General features: G+C 61.5%; 1 protein-coding gene across 3 annotated transcripts in view; it reads right to left on the bottom strand.

Moving 5' to 3' along the window:
- SLC11A1 (solute carrier family 11 member 1) overlaps window positions 1-17,775 on the bottom strand; it is a 30,664-nt gene extending 12,889 nt beyond the window's left edge. For 2 of the 3 annotated variants that reach the window (XR_012905094.1, XM_075932981.1), the window contains exons 1-6: window positions 17,633-17,775; window positions 14,846-14,964; window positions 7,951-8,073; window positions 7,143-7,262; window positions 6,214-6,320; window positions 4,487-4,557 (exon numbers count right to left, since the gene is read on the bottom strand). Coding sequence is in view for 2 of the 3 variants with exons in the window: in XM_075932981.1 (XP_075789096.1) it covers window positions 4,487-4,557; window positions 6,214-6,320; window positions 7,143-7,262; window positions 7,951-8,073; window positions 14,846-14,964; window positions 17,633-17,651 (559 nt within the window). In the remaining variant the exon portion in view is untranslated. Of the gene's footprint in view, window positions 1-4,486; window positions 4,558-6,213; window positions 6,321-7,142; window positions 7,263-7,950; window positions 8,074-10,238; window positions 10,316-14,845; window positions 14,965-17,632 lie in introns of those variants that run through there. The other variant, XM_075932982.1, reaches the window with a different exon arrangement.
- Window positions 17,776-20,143: the final 2,368 nt, after the last annotated feature.

Here is a 20,143-nt window from a genome sequence, read left to right on the forward strand (position 1 = left end):
GGCAACAACTGGGGCTGCCACATTATTTAAAACCATGAATCACGATGAATCGCACGGTGACACGGGACGAGAACACCATTTATTGACACGTTGGGGTTGGTCTGCTACATTTCCAAATAGGCTGATTTCAGTTGCAACCCCGAATACAAAGGGTCCAGCGCTCATTATCCTCTTGGGGGCTGTGTCTAGACTGCATCTCTTTTCCGGAAAAGGGATGCAAATTAGATGTATCGCAATTGCTAATGAAGCAGGGATTTAAATCTCCCCCGCTTCATTAGCATAAAAATGGCTGCCGCTTTTTTCTGGCTCGGAGCTTTGCAGGAAAAAAGCGCCAGTCTAGTTGCGGATCTTTCGGAAAATAAAGCCTTTTCCGAAATATCTCTTATTCCTTATTTTAAGAGGAATAAGGGATCTTTCGTAAAAGGCTTTATTTTCCGAAAGATCCGCGTCTAGACTGGCGCTTTACTCCGGCAAAGCTCCAAGCTGGAAAAAAGCGTCAGCCATTTCTATTCAAATGAAGCATGGGATATTTAAATCCCTGCTTCATTTGCAATAGCGATGTGCCTAATCTCCATCCCTCTGTCGGCAGAAAGGTGTAGTGTAGACACAACTTTGATTATCAATATTGGCACCATGAAAAAGAAACAAACTAAATAGTATTTTTCAATTCATCTAATACCAGTACTGCAGTGCTGTTTCTTTAGCGTGACACTTGAACAAATGTAGAATTACGTACCAAAAACCTGCACTCAAAGCTAAAACAATGTAAAACGTCAGCGCCTACAAGTCCACTCAGTCCTACTTCTTGTTCAGCCAATTGCTCAGACAACACGTTTTGTTTGCATTTATGGGAGATGTTGCTGCCTGCTTCATGTTTACAAAGGCCCTTGAAAATGAGAACAGGCGTTCGCATGGCACGGTTGTAGCCAGCATTGTAAGATATTTATTTACACGACCGCTGTGGTAAGGGTTCCTCTGTCTCTTCCTGCGTCAGCCACGATTGCAGAGGACAGGTGTCCATGCTGAGGATGGGTTTGCTTGATAATGATCCAGAGCCGAGCCGACCAAGGCACCGTCATTTCCATCGTCTGAGGCAGAAGGCTGAGGTTTTTTTGGTGGTCCGGGTTCTGTAGCTTCCACATCAGAGTGTAACTCTTTTAAGACGTCTGAAAGCGGCTCCAGGCCCCGCCCCGCTCTGATTTTGGAGCGCGCTTCAGATTCCCACCCCTTGCATCGAGAGCCGGGCGTTCTCACATCGGTACTGACTTTGTGTTGGTCAAATGTGCAGCGAAAAGGTTCTTACATCGAACGGGGGCGGGGCCGGGGGTGACCGTATTTTCCCATTTGTCACCTGAGGCATATTTTAAATGGGACTCTACACTCTCTCCTCCTCGTGTCTGGGACGGGCCCTAGTCCCCCCTGCCACCCACCCCATGGAGCTGGCCCAAAGCCCCCTCTACTCCTTGTATATGGGGCCGACCCAGGGCCCCTGCTGCCCTCCCCCTCCGTGCAGGGCAAGCCCAGCCAGAGCCTCTCTCTCAAGCCCTCCCCCAGTCTGGCATTGCTGCCTGCCCCCTGTGACGTAGTGGGGGTACCTGGCTGGTTTCTATGCTGCTGGCTCTGGGGTAACCCCCACTGGCTGCCGTGGGGACCACGACCCAGCAAAACAGGATGAGTCACTATGCAAACCAGTATGGCCAGACACCCCCCATGGAGAGGAACAAAGGAAGGTGGATGCTGCCCTGGCTGGGGGGTAGGGCTGGAGGAGAGTTAGTTAGTTCCTGTCTGGAAAGCAGGGGAGAAGGAGCTGGGGAGGGGGGCTGGGACTCCCCTATCTCAAGGGGGGCACTGAGGCCTCTTAGCCCCAGTTCCTGTAACCAGATTACATCTGTGCTGCGCTGGAGGAACAATAAACCACCCTCAATTCCACTGGCTGGTGGAGTCTGTTTGTGCCATTTCGGGGTGCAGGAGACGGGGGACCCCCAACGCGCCGTCACACCCCCCCCGTTCTCTCCCCCATACGTTCCTTTCTGCCCTGCGAGGGGTCACACCCCAATTTTAGGCAAAACTGCACGTTTGTCCCCTTTGCTCTTGTTAACAGACAATCAGTTGCCAAGAGCCAGGGGGACAAATCCCCAATGTTGCCAAAATAGCCAGAGCGGCCAGGACAGGGCTTAGGACAGGGATTGTCCCGGCCACAACGGGCTGTACAGTCCCCGTCTCTGGCACGGCAGAACGCGGGTGAAACCGCAGGAGGTAGACGAGGAGCTCAGCCACAAATGTAATAAGCACATTTTTTTAAAGAGCAGCCGAGGGCCCCCAGAATTGCTGGACCCCTGGGTAAAGGGGGAGGGCGTGGCTCTATGCCCCTGGGAGGGGTGGGGCCTCCAGGGAAAGGGGCGGGGCTAGGAGCAGCCAGCCCTCAGTACTGCCCGGAGTGCTCCCTGTCACCCCACTCAGCCCTTAATGCCCCCCGGAGCGTGCCACCCTGGGCTCCGGCAGCGATGACAGGACCCAGGGTTCTGGCTGCTGCACAGCAGCGTCTATAGGGAGCCATGGGCCCTTTCCAGTCACCGGCTCCGGAACAGTTCCCCTCCCCCCGTCGCAGGCCTGATCAGCATGGGAGCATGGCCTCTGGGATGCTGGCTGACGCGCGAAGGGCACACGAATCTTTAGCACATCTGGCACATCGACACCTTGCCGTGCCGGCAGCCAGGAACGTGCCATTACCCGCGCTGACTTCCAGCAGGCAGCAGCATCTCCCGCACCTGGAAACAACCATGCCTGGCAGGAGGAGGAAGAGGACTGAATGAACGGTTCGGTTCCACACTTGGGACGCTGTTTGGGTTTCGAGTGCAGTCGCGTAACCAAAAAAAAAATGGACATTTGCAAATTGCACTTTCCGGAGACAGGGCTTGCTGCCTCACGCTGGCATGAGATGAACAGAAAAATACTGGGCTTTGTTACCATTTGTACAGGTGCTTTTTAACGTCCTCTGTGCTGCCATTGAAATCCATCTCTCTGGAAATGCAGAGACACGTCCAAACCCGTCAATAAATTGCAGGTGGTGTTCTGCAGTTCAGCGGTGTGATTAACCCCGCGACTCATCGCCATACGTTTTCTACACCGCGATTCGTTGGTTGGAGGTCATCGCGTGAGTTCACGGCGATTAATTGACAGCCCCGGTAATAACGCTGCGTCGGCTCTCCTGGAAAAGCCACGCCTGATGCAGCCTAGGACTGCACGAGCCTTTTTTCCTGGCGGTAGCCCGTTGGCAGCTCCTAGTCGTCCTGTGATTACCCAATTCACCCAGGCTACGTCTAGACTCGCATGATTTCCCGGAAATGCTTTTAACGGAAAAGTTTTCCGTTAAAAGCATTTTCGGAAAAGCGCTTCTAGATTGGCACGGACGCTTTTCTACAAAAGCACTTTTTGAGGAAAAGCGTCCGTGGCCAATCTAGACGCGCTTTTGCGCAAAAAAGCCCCAATCGCCATTTTCGCCATCGGGGCTTTTTTGCGGAAAACAAATCTGAGCTGTCTACACTGGCCCTTTTGCGCAAAAGTTTTGCGCAAAAGGACTTTTGCCCGCACGGGAGCAGCATAGTATTTCCGCAAGAAGCACTGATTTCTTACAGTAGGAAGTCAGTGCTTTTGTGGAAATTCAAGCGGCCAGTGTAGACAGCTGGCAAGTTTTTCCGGAAAAGCGGCTGATTCTCCGGAAAAACTGGCCAGTCTAGACACAGCCCCAGGTCTTTCTCCTCCTCTGTTACTCCCAACGGATACGTCCCCAGCTTATCGCGAAATGTCCGGTTGTTAGCCCCTAAATGCACAGCCGGGCACTTGGCGCTATTCAATGTCATCTAATGTCTATTGCTGGCCGACATGCTGGTGCTTCTTCACATTGGCAGCACCGCGGATCTGACTGGCCCCTCCCACTTTCTGCACCAAGGTCATTACATTAAAATCAAACCGGTCCCAAGAGAGCCAGGAGGAACTCCTCGGGTGGCCTCCCTCCAGCCTGCCCACGCAGTCCGTGTGGGGCTGCAGTTCCCCTTCCCAACCTGGGCCCCCCCTGTATCAAACCCACCTCTCTGCTGCTCCCTCCCTGCTGGCAGCCCCCACTGTGCAGCTCTCGCCCGTGTCTCCTTTCCACCCCTCTGTCTTGGGTCCTGGCTGATTGATGTGGGGGGGGAGACGAAGCCCCCCGCAGGCAGCAGGGCCAGGAGTGGGGTATATTGTTAAGCTTTGAGCTGATTTTTAAGAAGCCCCTGGACAGCCAGGGCTGAGCTACAGAGCTGCAAGCAGGGCGGACTGGTAGCCTAGGGATGAGGCAGACCTGCCCTGGAAGGGGAGCACGAAACTGACCAGAAACAAAGCGTGAAACTGACCAGCCTGTGCTCCGCAGCTGCCCAACCTACGCCCCTCTCTCTAGCAGCACACACAGCACCTGGAGCCCCCCGCCCCGGCCCTGGCCACCCCGACGTACCGTATTTATCCAGGAAGAGGAAGAAGAGGGTGTCCACAATGGTGATGAGGACTCCGCCCCACAGGGGGATGCTGTGGGGGGAAATCACAGGGGTCACTGCTGCCATGCAGGCGACGGGAGGTTCGTTCCTGACCCCTGGCGCTGGACGAGGAGCGCCGAGCCACCGCTAGAGGAAGACGCTGCCTCGTGTCAGTGTGACTGTCTGCAGGGTGCGAGCGAACCCAAGCCCCGAAGCTCTGGTTTAAGAGCAGGTTGCAGAGGCAGGAGAGTCCCAGCAAATCAGGCCAGACCTTGTCAGTCTGACCTTGTCGTGACCATGAGGGATGGCCATCAGCCTGGGGAATAAGAGGTTAACTATGTCCCTTACCTAACCAGGTAGCAGGCAGCCAATAGAAAAATAGGTAGGAATTTCAAACTGGGACAAAGGAATTTTGGGGTTTTCCCTCCTTTGTCTCTGGGCAGTTTCTCTGCAGATACTGAGGGAGTCAGACATGTCTTGTCTCTCTCTAAGAAAAGACTCTTCACTATCTGTAAGTAGGGCAAAGCTGAGACACATCCGTTAGGTTTTATTGTTTTATGGTTTGGGAATGGGAAACTGAGGTCTGTGCATTTCAAAATGGGTTTTCCTCTCCTTTGTAACTAAGCTTTTGGCCCATAGGGGTCCCCCATGAGTATATTAATTGGTGACTTTTCCATCTAGTCATTATGCTTGTAACAGGAGTATTGTGGTGACACTAAAAGTTCTTTCTCTTTTTTTTATGAACCTGGGATTGGTTAATTTTTTTGTGTCCTGGTTTTACTTTAGGGCTGAGATTTCCCCAGTGATCTCTTCCCTGGTTTTCTTACCATTACTTGGATGGTGGCAGCGGATTTTTATCCCCCAAATCGAGGTTTTTAAGATTTTGGGGGGAAGTTTTATACCAAAGCTTGGAAAGAGAAGGTTTTGGGGTACTTTTGCGGGCCCCCACTTCTGCATTCATCATGCCAGAGTGGGGAAGAAGCCTTGACAGACTTCCTGTGCAATGCAGAGCACCGGGTGTTCCTGAATTTGAGCCTGTTACAACCAGCGCGGATCCAGTTCTGACTCCACCACGGCCAGCAATGCGGCCCAGATAGCTCTGGACTTTGGCAAGGCAGCTCAGAAGGGGGCTTGCTCTGAACGCAGCCTGGTTTGACAGCGACTAAAATCTCTCTGGGTCCCACTCCTAATCCTACCCTAAAAACCCCAGGCCAGCTCAGGAGCCGAGGGCTGGTGCCTCCCAGGGCAGGCATGGAGGGGAACATGGGCCATGGGTGAAGGCCCAGTTGGGAAAGGCAGGCCCCATCCCTGCCCCACCCTTCTTCCTGCAGCCCCGCCCCTGGAGCCAAGACCCGCCCACTCGCCGCCCGGTCCTTCCTGGCCAATTGGAGGGCCGGGACTGATGTGCCATGGCCCCAGCCTCCCCAGAGGCTGGGGCGCGTAGGCAGTTTTGGGAAGGCGGTGCGTCCCCTTGCCTGTGTTACCGGTGGCCCATGGCAGGGAGGGAAGCAGGTAAAGCCATATGCTGGCTTGCTGTGTGCCTGTGATGTCACCCAGAGAAAGGATAATGGACTCGCTACTCCCGCAAGCCGAGGGAGCCCTCTTGTAGCTCAGGGAGCAGGCCCGTGCTGGGGGTGGCAGGTGCCCGGAGTTCTAGGCCCAGCTGCCCCCGTCCCCGTCCGTGGGAAAGGTTGCGGGGACTTGTTACCGTCCGGCCGAGAGGAGGCTGAAAGCGATGGCCGTCCCGATCACCTCCTGCATGTCGGAGCCAATGATGGCAACCTCGATCGTGGCCCAGAGCAGCAGGCGCGGCACCTGCAGCAAAGGGGGGGACCCGGCTCGGACTCCTGGCTGGGGCCTTGCTGCACCCAGGGGAGGCAGATCTGGCCAGAGAGGCCCCGAGACGCGCCGGGGGGCACGCACAGCGCGGGGGCAGAACCCAGCAGTCCTGGCTCTAAGGACACACCGCCCTGCCTACCCCCTGAGCTTACCCCCTGAGCTGCAAATAGATCCAGAGTTCCCCAGTCTGCCGGCTGCACCCCTTCCCGGAGCTGTGAGCACAGCGCAGCGTCCCTGCTGCTCTAACCACTAGCCCCCGGGGTCACTGCAAGGCACAGCAGCAGGGGTGGGGCAGGACCTTTGCTGGGGATCATGACGAGGACCTGCCCCGGTTGGATTCCTCACCCCTCGCTGCAGAGAGCTCAGACGGGGAACAGCCGCGGGCAGGTCGGCCTCCCTCTCAGAACCAGCCTGGCCGGGGCTTGCGCTGCGTCTCTGCGCCCCGGGGGGTTCACTGGGGCCTGCCCTACAGCTTGTGTCATTCCCTAGGGAACGTGCCACAAATTCACCGCTGAGGCAGTGGGGGGCTGGGAGAGCCCCCAGAGCCCACCCAGGGGGCGTGTGCACTTGGAAAGCACCGGCCCGCACCGGAGGTGGTTCTGCCCATGGTCACCAGCTCCCCAAATCCATCCAAGCCCCCCAACCGCCATTGGCTGCTGCAAGCCAGGAGGGGACTGAGGACTGAGCTCCAGGCGGGCGGCCAAAGTGGGAGGAATCCAGGCTCGTCGGGCACCTGTGGCCAACATGCCCTGGCCCCTCCCCTGCCCAGCGAGTCAGCGTGGGCCGCCCGGCGCTCACCTTGGGGTAGTACTGGTAGCAGACCTCAGCCAGGTCCAGTCCCGTGACGACACCCAGCCGGATAGCCAGCCGCTGGCACAGCAGCCCCAGGACAGTGGCCCAGAGCAGCACCCACAGCAGCTGGAGGAGCAAAGGGACCGGCGGTCAGGGGGCGGACAGGCACAGCCCCTCTCAGCAGGGGTCCGGGAGCAGCCCAGCCCATGGAAATACAGAAGCAACCCGCCGGTTGATTCCTCTACACACACCCGCCGGGGCAGGGTTCCCCCCAATGCGTGCCACCTGTGTGCGGAATCAATTTTGTTCAATGCGCTGAGGCATGTGCGGATGTGCACCACCCGTAGAAAGACATGCGGCCAGCTCTGCTGATCAGCCGGGCAGCATTTGAATCTCTCCTGGGTGGGCGGCCAAGTGCTCAGCTTCCAGGGACGCTGGCCCCGATCCTGGCCCCAGGGGAGTCAGCGGTAAAACTCCCGCAGGCTGAGTGACTCTGGGGCAGCAAGAGATACCTGGAGCTCTGGGCAGGTCTCCCTCCCACCCCAGACCGGACTCTGAACCGAGCACGTTACAGCCAGACCCCAGGGAACCCAGGCCAGGCCACCCAGCAGACCCCGCAGGAGCAGGGGAGGGGCAATAGGGGGGTGAGGGGCAGCTGAGGGTGCCAGCTCGTTACCTTAACGATCAGTGCTTGCTGGGGGTTATGGTACAGCCTGGAAGCCCCAGGCCTGGGATCATGGCCCCCGAGTGCAAGGCGCTGTACAGACCCGTCCCAAAGCACGGCCCCCTCCGGGCAGGGCCGCCCTCCGCTCACCTTGAAGCCGGCCACGGCCCCGCACTGCAGGTCCGACTCGATGTTGCCGGGGTCCAGGAAGGCGATGCTCATGAGGAACCCGGGGCCAGTGAAGGCCCAGAGCTTCCTGAAGCTGAAGCCAGGCTGTGAAGAGAAGGCCGCGGCGGCAGTTAGGCCCGGGGAGGACGCAGCCCTGCCCAAGCACCTGCCGACCGGGCGGCTCAGCCACTCCTAGGGTTACCAGATGGCTTAAAAAAATACCGGACACACTGTATCTCAGATCGAGTGGGTGGGGGGGACCGACCGGGAGAATAGGGTTGGCCGGGAGGGGGTTGGGGGGAGTGGGACTGGCCGGGGGAGATGGGGGGGGGGAGAACCGGCCAGCAGGAAGCAGGGTTGGCCGGGAGGGGGTTGGGGGGAGTGGGACTGGCCGGGGGAGATGGGGGGGGAGAACCGGCCAGCAGGAAGCAGGGTTGGCCGGGAGGGGGTTGGGGGGAGTGGGACTGGCCGGGGGAGATGGGGGGGAGAACCGGCCGGCAGGAAGCAGGGTTGGCCGGGAGGGGGTTGTGGGGAGTGGGACTGGCCGGGGGAGATGGGGGGGGGAGAACCGGCCGGCAGGAAGCAGGGTTGGCTGGGAGGGGGTTGGGGGGAGTGGGACTGGCCAGGGGAGATGCGGGGGGGGGAGAACCGGCCGGCAGGAAGCAGGGTTGGCTGGGAGGGGGTTGGGGGGAGTGGGACTGGCCAGGGGAGATGCGGGGGGGGAGAACCGGCCGGCAGGAAGCAGGGTTGGCCGGGAGGGGGTTGGGGGGAGTGGGACTGGCCGGGGGAGATGGGGGGGAGAACCGGCCGGCAGGAAGCAGGGTTGGCCGGGAGGGGGTTGTGGGGAGTGGGACTGGCCGGGGGAGATGGGGGGGGGAGAACCGGCCGGCAGGAAGCAGGGTTGGCTGGGAGGGGGTTGGGGGGAGTGGGACTGGCCAGGGGAGATGCGGGGGGGGAGAACCGGCCGGCAGGAAGCAGGGTTGGCTGGGAGGGGGTTGGGGGGAGTGGGACTGGCCAGGGGAGATGCGGGGGGGGAGAACCGGCCGGCAGGAAGCAGGGTTGGCTGGGAGGGGGTTGGGGGGAGTGGGACTGGCCAGGGGAGATGCGGGGGGGGGGGAGAACCGGCCGGCAGGAAGCAGGGTTGGCTGGGAGGGGGTTGGGGGGAGTGGGACTGGCCAGGGGAGATGCGGGGGGGGAGAACCGGCCGGCAGGAAGCAGGGTTGGCTGGGAGGGGGTTGGGGGGAGTGGGACTGGCCGGGGGAGATGGGGGGGGGAGAACCGGCCGGCAGGAAGCAGGGTTGGCCGGGAGGGGGTTGGGGGGAGTGGGACTGGCCGGGGGAGATGGGGGGGGGGAGAACCGGCCGGCAGGAAGCAGGGTTGGCCGGGAGGGGGTTGGGGGGAGTGGGACTGGCCGGGGGAGATGGGGGGGAGAACCGGCCAGCAGGAAGCAGGGTTGGCCGGGAGGGAGTTTGGGGGAGTGGGACTGGCTGGGGGAGATGGGGGGGAGAACCGGCCGGCAGGAAGCAGGGTTGGCTGGGAGGGGGTTGGGGGGAGTGGGACTGGCCGGGGGAGATGGGGGGGAGAACCGGCCGGCAGGAAGCAGGGTTGGCTGGGAGGGGGTTGTGGGGAGTGGGACTGGCTGGGGGAGATGGGGGGGGAGAACCGGCCGGCAGGAAGCTGGGTTGGCCGGGAGGGGGTTGTGGGGAGTGGGACTGGCCAGGGGAGATGCGGGGGGGGAGAACCGGCCGGCAGGAAGCAGGGTTGGCTGGGAGGGGGTTGGGGGGAGTGGGACTGGCCGGGGGAGATGGAGGGGAGAACCGGCCGGCAGGAAGCAGGGTTGGCCGGGAGGGGGTTGGGGGGAGTGGGACTGGCCGGGGGAGATGGGGGGGAGAACCGGCCGGCAGGAAGCAGGGTTGGCTGGGAGGGGGTTGGGGGGAGTGGGACTGGCCGGGGGAGATGGAGGGGAGAACCGGCCGGCAGGAAGCTGGGTTGGCCGGGAGGGGGTTGGGGGGAGTGGGACTGGCCGGGGGAGATGGAGGGGAGAACCGGCCGGCAGGAAGCAGGGTTGGCCGGGAGGGGGTTGGGGGAGTGGGGCTGGCCGGGAGGAGCGGGAGGGGGGAGAACCGGCTGGCAGGGAGCGGGGCTGGCCTGGGTGCACGCAGACCCCGGGGTGCTGCCCATCCTGCGCAAATCCAGATTTTGGGGCAAATCCGGCCCCAGGGATTCCATCCCGCCCCGCCCCCCCCTCCCCCCGCTGCGTAGTTGCGTACCGCCTGGCTGGCAGACACACTGGTGCAGCGTGGGCGTGTCGAGCAGCCAGGCACTACGCAGCTACGTACCGATACTCCTGACAACAACAAAACGGACTTGGTTAGAAAATACCCGACATGTCTCTGTCCGGTTCCAAACCGGACACCTGGCCACCCTAGCACCCCTGTGCCCCGAGGGCAGGGCTGGCAGGTGCCAGGAGTGACGGGCCCCTTGGCAGAGCGTTGGGGGAGGAGGGTTGAGGTGCCCAGATCTCCGCAGGGAAACAGGCCGGGCTGGGGCAGGGCAGCTGTGCAGTTATGGGACAGGCAGGCCTGTCCAGCGACCTCTGGGGCAGCCCCCTGCCCCCCCACTCCCAGCCTGCAGCTGATTCTAAGGCCAGAGGCTGGTGATGCAGCCCCACCCCCAGGGCATTGGCCATGGGAGTCACCCACTGCTAGAGCTGGCCTGTCGAGGGTGCCATGAGCCCCCCGCTTCTCCCAGCCCCATAGCCTCTCGGTCTCAGCCGGCAGGGCCTTTTGCCTGGGGGACCTGCCGGGGGGTTCGGTGCCCGCTGCCACGTGGTTCCCAAAGGGAGGCTTGTTACGCCCCTGCCCCACGCTGGGCGCCCTTCCTGCCCCCGCAGAGGCAGCTGCCGGAGGGTTTCTTCCCACTCCGGAGCCGCGTGCACAGTAAGGATGGATCAGGCCAAGTACACCACCAGGGCAGGAGAACACGGAGGTGGAGACCAGGCCAGGGGGAGGCCCCTGCGTGCCCCCCCCCTCTTGCTTTTCCGTGACCCGAGAGTCGCTTCCATCCTGTCTCGTCCTGCCCCCTCTACCCACCCCGTCTCCCGGTTCCTCTTTCTGACCCTGGCCGGGCTGCTCTGGGCTGAGCTCAGCACCTCTCTGGTCGTGTGACTCGCTGTCTCCGACTTCCCCAGAACGGGCAGGCCGGGGCACGGCCGGGGGAGGGGGGCATGTCTGGACCAGCTTGGCCTGTCCAAGCCATCGGCGCCAGGGGCAGCAGGCAAGGCAGACGTGGGCACACGTCCTCACCCCCATCAGAGGGCAGGGCAGGGCCCTGCTGGTGGCCCCCACAGGCAATGGAGCCCACCCTACAGCCAGGCTCAGTGGGGCGAAGGGGGCGGACACAAGCAAGGGACACCCCAGGAGTGATTCCCCGCCCCAGCCTCGGAGCCCATGGGACGGATAGATCACAGACAGGGCCGTTCAGCCCTGCAATGGGGCAGGCTCCCCCCTCCCCATGGGGGCAAACTCAGCCTAGGGGGAGAGCCAGTCGGGCCCCAGTGCGCTCTGCTGGGCCTGCCCGGGGGCTCCTAGGCTCTGAGTCTAGAGATGCTCCAGGCCTGGCCCAACCAAGGAAACCATAATGGGTGCTTAGCCAGGCACTGATCAGCTGTTCCACGGCAGGCAGGAGGGACTGGAGGGGGGAGCATGCTCAGGGGAGGGGGCGGAGCAGGGGCAGGAAGAGGGGGATGGGGCGGGGCCTTGGGGAGGGGAGCGAGTGGGGGCAGCTTTGGGGGAGGGGGTGGAGGGCTGGGGGAGAAGTGGGGTTGGTGCAATTCCCACCTGGAAAGGAGAAAGTTGGCGCCTGTGAGGAGGCTGGTTAATTTCCCCTGGATCTGGAGACTTAGCCACGAGGACCTGGTCTGAACCCCTCTCCACCCTCACTCACCTCATCCAGGGCAACCGAGGCAGCCCAGGACAGCAGCACCTGCTGGGGGGGGGGGGGTGCAGGCACCTCTCGGTTTCCACCATCCAGGCAGCCACCGCCTGAGAGGTCATCCCACCTCCTGGCCTGAGCCATGGGCCTCTGCTGCCCCCCACCCTGCAGAGACCGGCCAAGCCAGCAAGCCGGGACCCAGCCCCCCAACTTGCTCAGCAGGGGTTGAAATCAGGATCTCTGTCCCCCTGCATTCTGCCTCCCGTGCCCAGCTCTGGCCCCCGGTGGGGGGTTGTGAAGGTGGTGGGCGAAGGGGGCTACACTGGGCCTGGCCCATTTCTGAGATATGGAAAAGCTCAAAAGGGATTTTTGTCCAATGTTTTTTCTGCGTAGAGTTTTAACCACAGAAAATACCAGGCATGCTGGTCTTCCCTGCGGTATAAGATAACGAGCCTTGTGGATAAGGGAGAAGCGGTGGATGTCATATATCTAGACTTTAGTAAGGCATTTGATACGGTCTCGCATGATATTCTTATTGATAAACTAGGCAAATATAACTTAGATAGGGCCACGATAAGGTGGGTGCATAATTGGCTGGATAACCGTAGTCAGAGAGTTGTTGTTAACGGTTCTAAATCCTGCTGGAAAGGGATAACAAGTGGAGTTCCTCAAGGGTCTGTTTTGGGACCCGTACTGTTCAATATCTTCATCAATGATGTAGATATTGGGATAGAGAGTACGCTTATTAAGTTTGCAGATGATACCAAACTGGGTGGGATTGCGACTTCTTTGGAGGATAGGGACATAATTCAAAATGACCTTAGCAAGTTAGAGAAATGGTCAGAGGTAAACAGGATGAGGTTTAATAAAGAGAAATGCAAAGTGCTCCACTTAGGAACAATCAGTTCCATACATACAAGATGGGAAGCGACTGTCTAGGAAGGAGCATGGCGGAAAGGGATCTAGGGGTCATAGTGGACCACAAGTTGAATATGAGTCAACAGTGTGATGCTGTTGCAAAAAAAGCAAATATGATTCTAGGTTGTATCAACAGGTGTGTTGTAAGCAAAACTCGTGAAGTCATTCTGCCGCTCTACTCTGCACTAGTTAGGCCTCAGCTGGAGTACTGTGTCCAGTTCTGGGCGCCACATTTCAAGAAAGATGTGGAGAAATTGGAAAGGGTACAGAGAAGAGCGACAAGAATGATTAAAGGTTTAGAGAACATGACCTATGAAGCCAGGCTTCATGAACTGGGCTTGTTTAGTTTGGAAAAAAGAAGATTAAGGGGGGACATGATAGCGGCTTTCAAATATCTAAAAGGGTGTCACAAGGAGGAAGGAGAAAATTTGTTCCTCTTGGTTTCTGAGGACAGGACAAGGAGTAATGGGCTTAAAGTGCAGCAGGGGAAGTTTAGATTGGACATTAGGAAAAAATTCCTAACTGTCAGGGTGGTCAAATATTGGAATAAATTGCCAAGGGAGGTGGTGGAATCTCCCTCTCTGGAGATATTTAAGAACAGGTTAGATAGACATCTGTCAGGGATGGTGTAGACGGAGCTTGGTCCTGCCTTGAGGGCGGGGGGCTGGACTCGATGACCTCTTGAGGTCCCTTCCAGTCCTATTATTCTATGATTCTATGATTCTATGATAATGGCAAATGCCTTGGAAAGCCCAGAGCGATACACGGGAAGGATGTCAAATCTTTCACATAAAAAGCTTTTCTCCTAACTGTGCTCAAGGCATTTGAGTTAAAGGGGTGCTGGAGACACAGAGGGTGTATCCAGACTACAGGGATGTTTCGAAAAAAGTGGCCTTTTTTGGAAAAATCTTTACCTGCATCTAGAATGCTGCCGCATTCTGTCAACAGGAAATCGAAAGAACGCGGCAGTTTTTTCGACCGCAGAAAACCTCATTTTAGGAGGAAGAACGCCTTTTTTCGAAAGTGCTCTGTGTAATGCAAACTGTGTTTTTTCGAAAGACAGCGTCCAGACTGGCTGGGTGCTCTTTCGAAAAAGCGACTCGCTTTGTCAAAAGTATTGGTTGTCGTCTAAAGGCTCTTCTGAAAGAGGCTTGGAGTCGAGACGTAGCCGGAGTGACTATCACTTCCCCTCCCAGCTACGCAGGTTTCACTTCTGCCCAGCATGCAACGGCCCGGTCCTGTGGGCTCTCCCAGTGCCCAGGAAATGCCGCGGGGACACAAGGCCGGAATTTGTAATGTCAAAAATCCCTTTCTAAAAACAAGCACCAGGCCACCGCTGACCCCTCCTCAGCACTACAGGTCACCCTCACAAGGCAGCAAGTCCTAAGCCAAAGCACCGGGCCCTGGTCAGTTCTCACCACGGCCTGGGCCTTCCGCTTCCCCCTGCCAGCGGACCCGGCGCAGATGGGGATCTGCAGATGCTGCCCCAAGTTCCCCTGCGCTCTGAAACCCGCCCTGCGGAGGGCACGGGGCTGTCGGTGGGGCCAGTCAGTGGGGCCAGTGCCGTGGGAACGAGGAAAAGCCAGCCAGGGGAGGCAGAGTGTTCAAGTGGCGAATGCTCAGACTGGGGCAGCAGAGACCTGCTTTCAACTTCCCGGGTGACTGTGGGCCGGTCACTGTACAGTTCCGTGACTCAGTTTCCCCACTTGTAAAATGAGAACAGTGCCCCTGGGAGTGGTTAGAAAGCCACTGTGGAAGCAGTGCGATTGACTAGTATCAGCTCAGCACTTTCATGACGAACTGTACGTGCAGAGATCTCAAAGCGCCGCAGCAGGGCAAGCCACGATCCACTGTGTACAGCGGGGGAAACTGAGGCACAGCGCAGCCGGCCCACAATGAAATAGAACCCAGGAGCCCTGGCAGCCAGCCCGGGGCCCCTCGGGCCTCCCCAGGCCAAGTACTCGCTCTGCTAGCGGAAGCAGGGGATCTCCGTCCTGCCACGACGCGGCGGGGGGGGGGGACTTACCCCTCCCACATCTGGGATGCCGATCCTTTCATCCAGGTACGTCTGGTCCCGCAGTTCTGGGGCTCCCCTTGTGCTGGAGCTCTGGCCCCTCGGATCCCGCCGCGGGGACCCCCCACTGCCTGGCAGAGTCACAGCAAAGAGGAATCAAGACGCGTGCATGTTTCGCTCCAGCATCCAGGAGGGAAGGAACAACCTGCCCCCCCCTGGGATATTGGAGGGTGCCCCCAGGAATGTGCCCCCCTTACCCCCCAGCAGCTCTGCCCCCCTGGAGTAACATGCATACAGCAGCAGGCACCATGGGGTCCCCGTTCCTGTATCTTGTGCCCCCACTGCCCCCAGCTTCTGGGGGTGCCAGGGCACAGAGGAGCCAACAACCCTTTCCGGATGTCCAGCCGTGGCTGGCTGGGGCAGCGGTGGCAGGTGCCACGCAAGACTCATGCTGGCATTGGCTCCCCTGGGTCCCATCACGGCGGGGTACAGCAGGGGTGGGGCCCCGCTCGGCACCAGTGGGAACAAGGGGCTTGCACTGGGGGGGGTGGTCCTGCTGGGACCCCCCCTCGGAATAAGCCACAAGGCTGATTGTCTCCTGCCACCTCTCCAGATCAGACTGGGGCACTGATCCCCGGGCAGGCAGGGGACCCACCTCCAGCTCCTCCCACCCCTTTCCTCCCTCTTGCCCCCCTCCCCACCCAGCCCCCCATTCTGCCCCTCCTCTGCCCGGCAGCCCCCTCCGCGGGCACCCCGCTAATACAAGATGGGGAGGGTCCGGGGTTTCTCTTTGGAGGAGCTGAGAGATTCCGGAGGCTACAGGGATTCCAGAATCCCTGCGTAGGAGGCGGGGATTGCGCCTGGTGAAGAGGCCCCGGCCAGGATCGGGCCCCCGCGCTAGGCGCTGTACATGCACAGGGCAAGGGGCTGCCCCAGCCGCCAAGCTCGCAGAGGAACTCCTGGCCCGCGGCCTGCGTAGAGACAGATGGGCCCGCTGCGTTCACGCCCACGGGCGCGGGATCCCCTTCCCGCCACCATCGGCCTGGGCCTCTTGGCCACGTGGAGGCAGCAGCGCCCCCTAGCGCCGGGGCCAGGCCAGCACCGGGCCCAGTGCTAAAGGTGGCAGGTTCCAAACCGCGCGGAGGAAACCAGCGCTGTGGCGCAAGGGGACTGGGACTGAGGAACTACTGGCCACAAGAAGCACGTGAGGCCAACAATTCCGTCAGATGTGAAAGGCTGCGGGAAGGCAACGAGCCCGGGGCTCACGCTAAGAAAAGCGGCGGCGGGGGGGGGGGGGGGGGGGGGGGGGGGAGAATGGACGGAACCTGGGCCTCAGAGCAAAGCCCCCGCCCCACCGAGCGAAGGACCTAACTCCCCTGGCCGGGGGGTGGGCGTGGGGAAGGGAGGGGCCGAGGCGCGCCCGGGCTGCTCCGTGTCCTGCGGGTCTGGTGGCGCAGTGGGGAGGGGTGATGCCGGCGGGGGATCGGGCCTGGATCCAAAGCCTGGAAAGACCCGCCGGCCATGGGGGCGCGTCCGGGCCCCCGGGTCACACGGGGACACTAGAAGGGGGAGGGGCAAAGGCGGCGAGGGGGGCACGACAAGGAAGAAGCCGGCGGCTGCGCTTGGAGCATCTGTCCCTGTGGCTGGCATGGCTGGGCATGGGGCACGCCGGGCTCCGGGGCCGGGTGGCTGGCACGGCAGGGCATGGGGCGCGCTGGGTTCTGGGGCCGGGTGGCTGGCATGGCCGGGCATGGGGCGCGCTGGGTTCTGGGGCCGGGTGGCTGGCACGGCAGGGCATGGGGCGCGCCGGGCTTCGGAGCCGGGTGGCTGGCATGGCCGGGCATGGGGCGCGCTGGGCTTCGGAGCCGGGTGGCTGGCACGGCCGGACATGGGGCGCGCCGGGCTTCGGAGCCGGGTGGCTGGCATGGCAGGGCATGGGGCGCGCCGGGCTCCGGGGCTGGGTGGCTGGCACGGCCGGGCATGGGGCTCGCTGGCAAAGGGAGCTTGGGGCTTGGGCTGCCGGGGCTGTTCCCGCAGGATCGGGGCCCCGGGAGTCCCGACGTGACGGGCTGTGCCTGCCGGGGGCTGTGGGCGCAGCAGCGCCCAGTCCAGAGTATGGAGACCCAGTGGCAAAGCGACCCCCGACTCACCTGCCCAAGACGGGGCCGCCTCCCTTCCACAGGACTGGGGGCAGGCAGTGGGGGGCAGGCGGACCTAGAGGGCAGATGGGCTGGGGGGAAGGAGGGTCCCGGGGGCAGATGGGGCAGGCAGGGAAAGGGGGACCCTGGAGGGCAGATGGGGCTGAGGGGGAGATGAGAGCAGGCGGGGCGGGGGAAGGGGAGACCTGGGGGGCAGATGGGGCAGGCGGGGCGGGGGAAGGGGAGCCCTGGGGGGGCAGATGGGGCAGGCGGGGCGGGGGAAGGGGAGCCCTGGGGGGGCAGATGGGGCAGGCGGGGCGGGGGAAGGGGAGCCCTGGGGGGCAGATGGGGCAGGCGGGGCGGGGGAAGGGGAGCCCTGGGGGGCAGATGGGGCAGGCGGGGCGGGGGAAGGGGAGCCCTGGGGGGCAGATGGGGCAGGCGGGGCGGGGGAAGGGGAGCTCTGGGGGCAGATGGGGCAGGCGGGCCGGGGGAAGGGGAGCTCTGGGGGCAGATGGGGCAGGCGGGGCGGGGGAAGGGGAGCTCTGGGGGCAGATGGGGCAGGCGGGCCGGGGGAAGGGGAGCTCTGGGGGCAGATGGGGCAGGCGGGCCGGGGAAGGGGGCTCGGGCAGTCCTGCTCCGAGAAGAGGCAGGAGGCGCTCACCTGGCTCCGGGGGCGCCATGTGCGCTGGGGCCGGGCCGGGGCGAGGGGCCGGGCGCTCCGGGCTGCCGGAGCCGAGGAGGAAGTGTCACGGACAGGCGGGAGCTGAGCTTTATACCCCCGCCCCGCCCGCCCGGGGCTCGGGGCCGCCTCGGAGCCGGGAAGTGCCGCGGGGCGGGGGCGGGGGCGGGGGACGATGCCCCCCCCCCCACACACAGCACAGCAGGACCGGCGCTGGCTCCCGGTGCGCAGCCCGGACAGCCAGTTGCGGGGGCGGGGGGCTCAGTCGCCCCAGGCAGCAGGTGGGGGGGGGGGGGTCCGAAGCCGGGGAGGGGGAGCGGTTGAGAGACGGGAATGGGGGAGCCCGGGCGGCCCGTGGCCAAACATCAACGTCACACCCACCCCCAACGCTCACAGGAACACACACACACACACACACACACACAGGCACATACACACACACACACACACACACACACACACACACAGGCACATACACACACACACACACACACACACACACACACACACACTCACAGGCACATACACACTCACACACACCAGCACACACACACACACACACACACCAGCACATACACACACTCTCACATACACACACACACTCACACACACACACAGAGGCACATACACACACAGGCACATACACACTCACACACACACAGGCACATACACACTCTCAAACACACACACACAGGCACATACACACTCACACACACACAGGCACATACACACTCTCAAACACACACACACAGGCACATACACACACACTCACTCCACCACCCACATATACACACACACACACACACACTCTCACATACGCACACACACTCACACACACACAGGCACATACACACACACACACTCTCACATACACACAGACACACACACTCACACACACACACACCACACAGACACCAACTCTCTCACACTGGGCCGCACACATAAGAACTTGAGGCGGCCAGACTGGGCCAGCCCAAAGGTCCCTCCAGCTCAGGGTCCTGTCTGCCCACCGTGGCCAGTGCCAGGTGCTGCAGAGGGAGGGAACACAACAGGGAATTGTCACGTGATCCCTCCCCTGTCACCCATTCCCATTCCCAGACAAACTGAGGCCAGGGACTCTATCTCTACCCATCCTGGCTAATAGCCACTGATGGACCTAACCTCCAGGAATATATCTAGTTTTTTTGAACCCTAACTCCTTGTCTTCACCCCGTCCTCTGGCGAGGAGTTCCACAGGTTGACTGTGCTGTGTGAAAAAAAAGTCCTTTGGTTTGTTTAAAACCTGCTGCCGGGGAATTTCATCGGGTGACCCCTGCTTTGTGTGGGGTGTGTCAGGCTACGAGTCTGTGTCCGTAGTGGACTGGTCACGGGCAGTAAATTCACAGACGCTGTCGTCTGTGGCTTGTACTACAATTAAGTGACAAAATGGGGTGGAGGACCCAGCACCCAGCACCCAGCACCCAGCACTGCTGTGACTCCAGGGTCCCCCAGGCACCCGGGAGCTGTGCCCCTCCCCCTCCCAGCAGTTGGGAATTGTGGGTCCCTCGGGGCAGAGATGGAGGGAATCTGAGTGCTGGGTCTGTGCAGGGTAAAAACTCCCCACGGGGCAGGATTTCACAGACCTCCACTCTCGCCCCCACCCCCTGCCTCTGTCCTAAGCAGGAGTCCCAGACTTGCCCATCTCCCCCATAGAGAACCTGTCCTGCCCCCTTGGCTGCCCTTCTCTGCACCCTCCCAGTTCCCATCCTAGGCCAGACTCCGTGGCTGCTTCGGGGCTGGAGCACCCGTGGGGAAATCACCCACTGGCCCCCAAGCATTTCCCTTTGCCCCCCAGCACCTCCCCCCCCCCCACTGATTGCCCCTCCCACCCACTATGTCCCGCCCTTCGCAAACAGCTGTTTTCCAGTGTGCAGGATGCTGGGGGGTAGAGGGAGGAGCAGAAGGGGGCTGGGTGGGGGGCTTGGGGAAAGAGGTGGAGTGGGGGGAGTGGAGGTTGGGGGAAGGGGTGGGGGCGGGGAATTGGGAGGCAGTGGAGGTTGGGGGGAGGGGTGGGGGCGGGGAATTGGGAGGCAGTGGAGGTTGGGGAAGGGGTGGGGGCAGGGAATTGGGAGGCAGTGGAGGTTGGGGGGAGGGGTGGGGGTGGGGAATTGGGAGGCAGTGGAGGTTGGGGGAGGGGTGGGGGCGGGGAATTGGGAGGCAGTGGAGGGTGGGGGAGGGGTGGGGGCGGGGAATTGGGAGGCAGTGGAGGGTGGGGGAGGGGTGGGGGCGGGGAATTGGGAGGCAGTGGAGGTTGGGGGGAGGGGTGGGGGTGGGGAATTGGGAGGCAGTGGAGGTTGGGGGAGGGGTGGGGGCGGGGAATTGGGAGGCAGTGGAGGGTGGGGGAGGGGTGGGGGCGGGGAATTGGGAGGCAGTGGAGGGTGGGGGAGGGGTGGGGGGCGGGGAATTGGGAGGCAGTGGAGGTTGGGGGAGGGGTGGGGGCGGGGAATTGGGAGG

This window comes from Pelodiscus sinensis, chromosome 7 (assembly GCF_049634645.1).
Source record: "Pelodiscus sinensis isolate JC-2024 chromosome 7, ASM4963464v1, whole genome shotgun sequence".
NCBI lineage: Eukaryota > Metazoa > Chordata > Testudines > Trionychidae > Pelodiscus > Pelodiscus sinensis.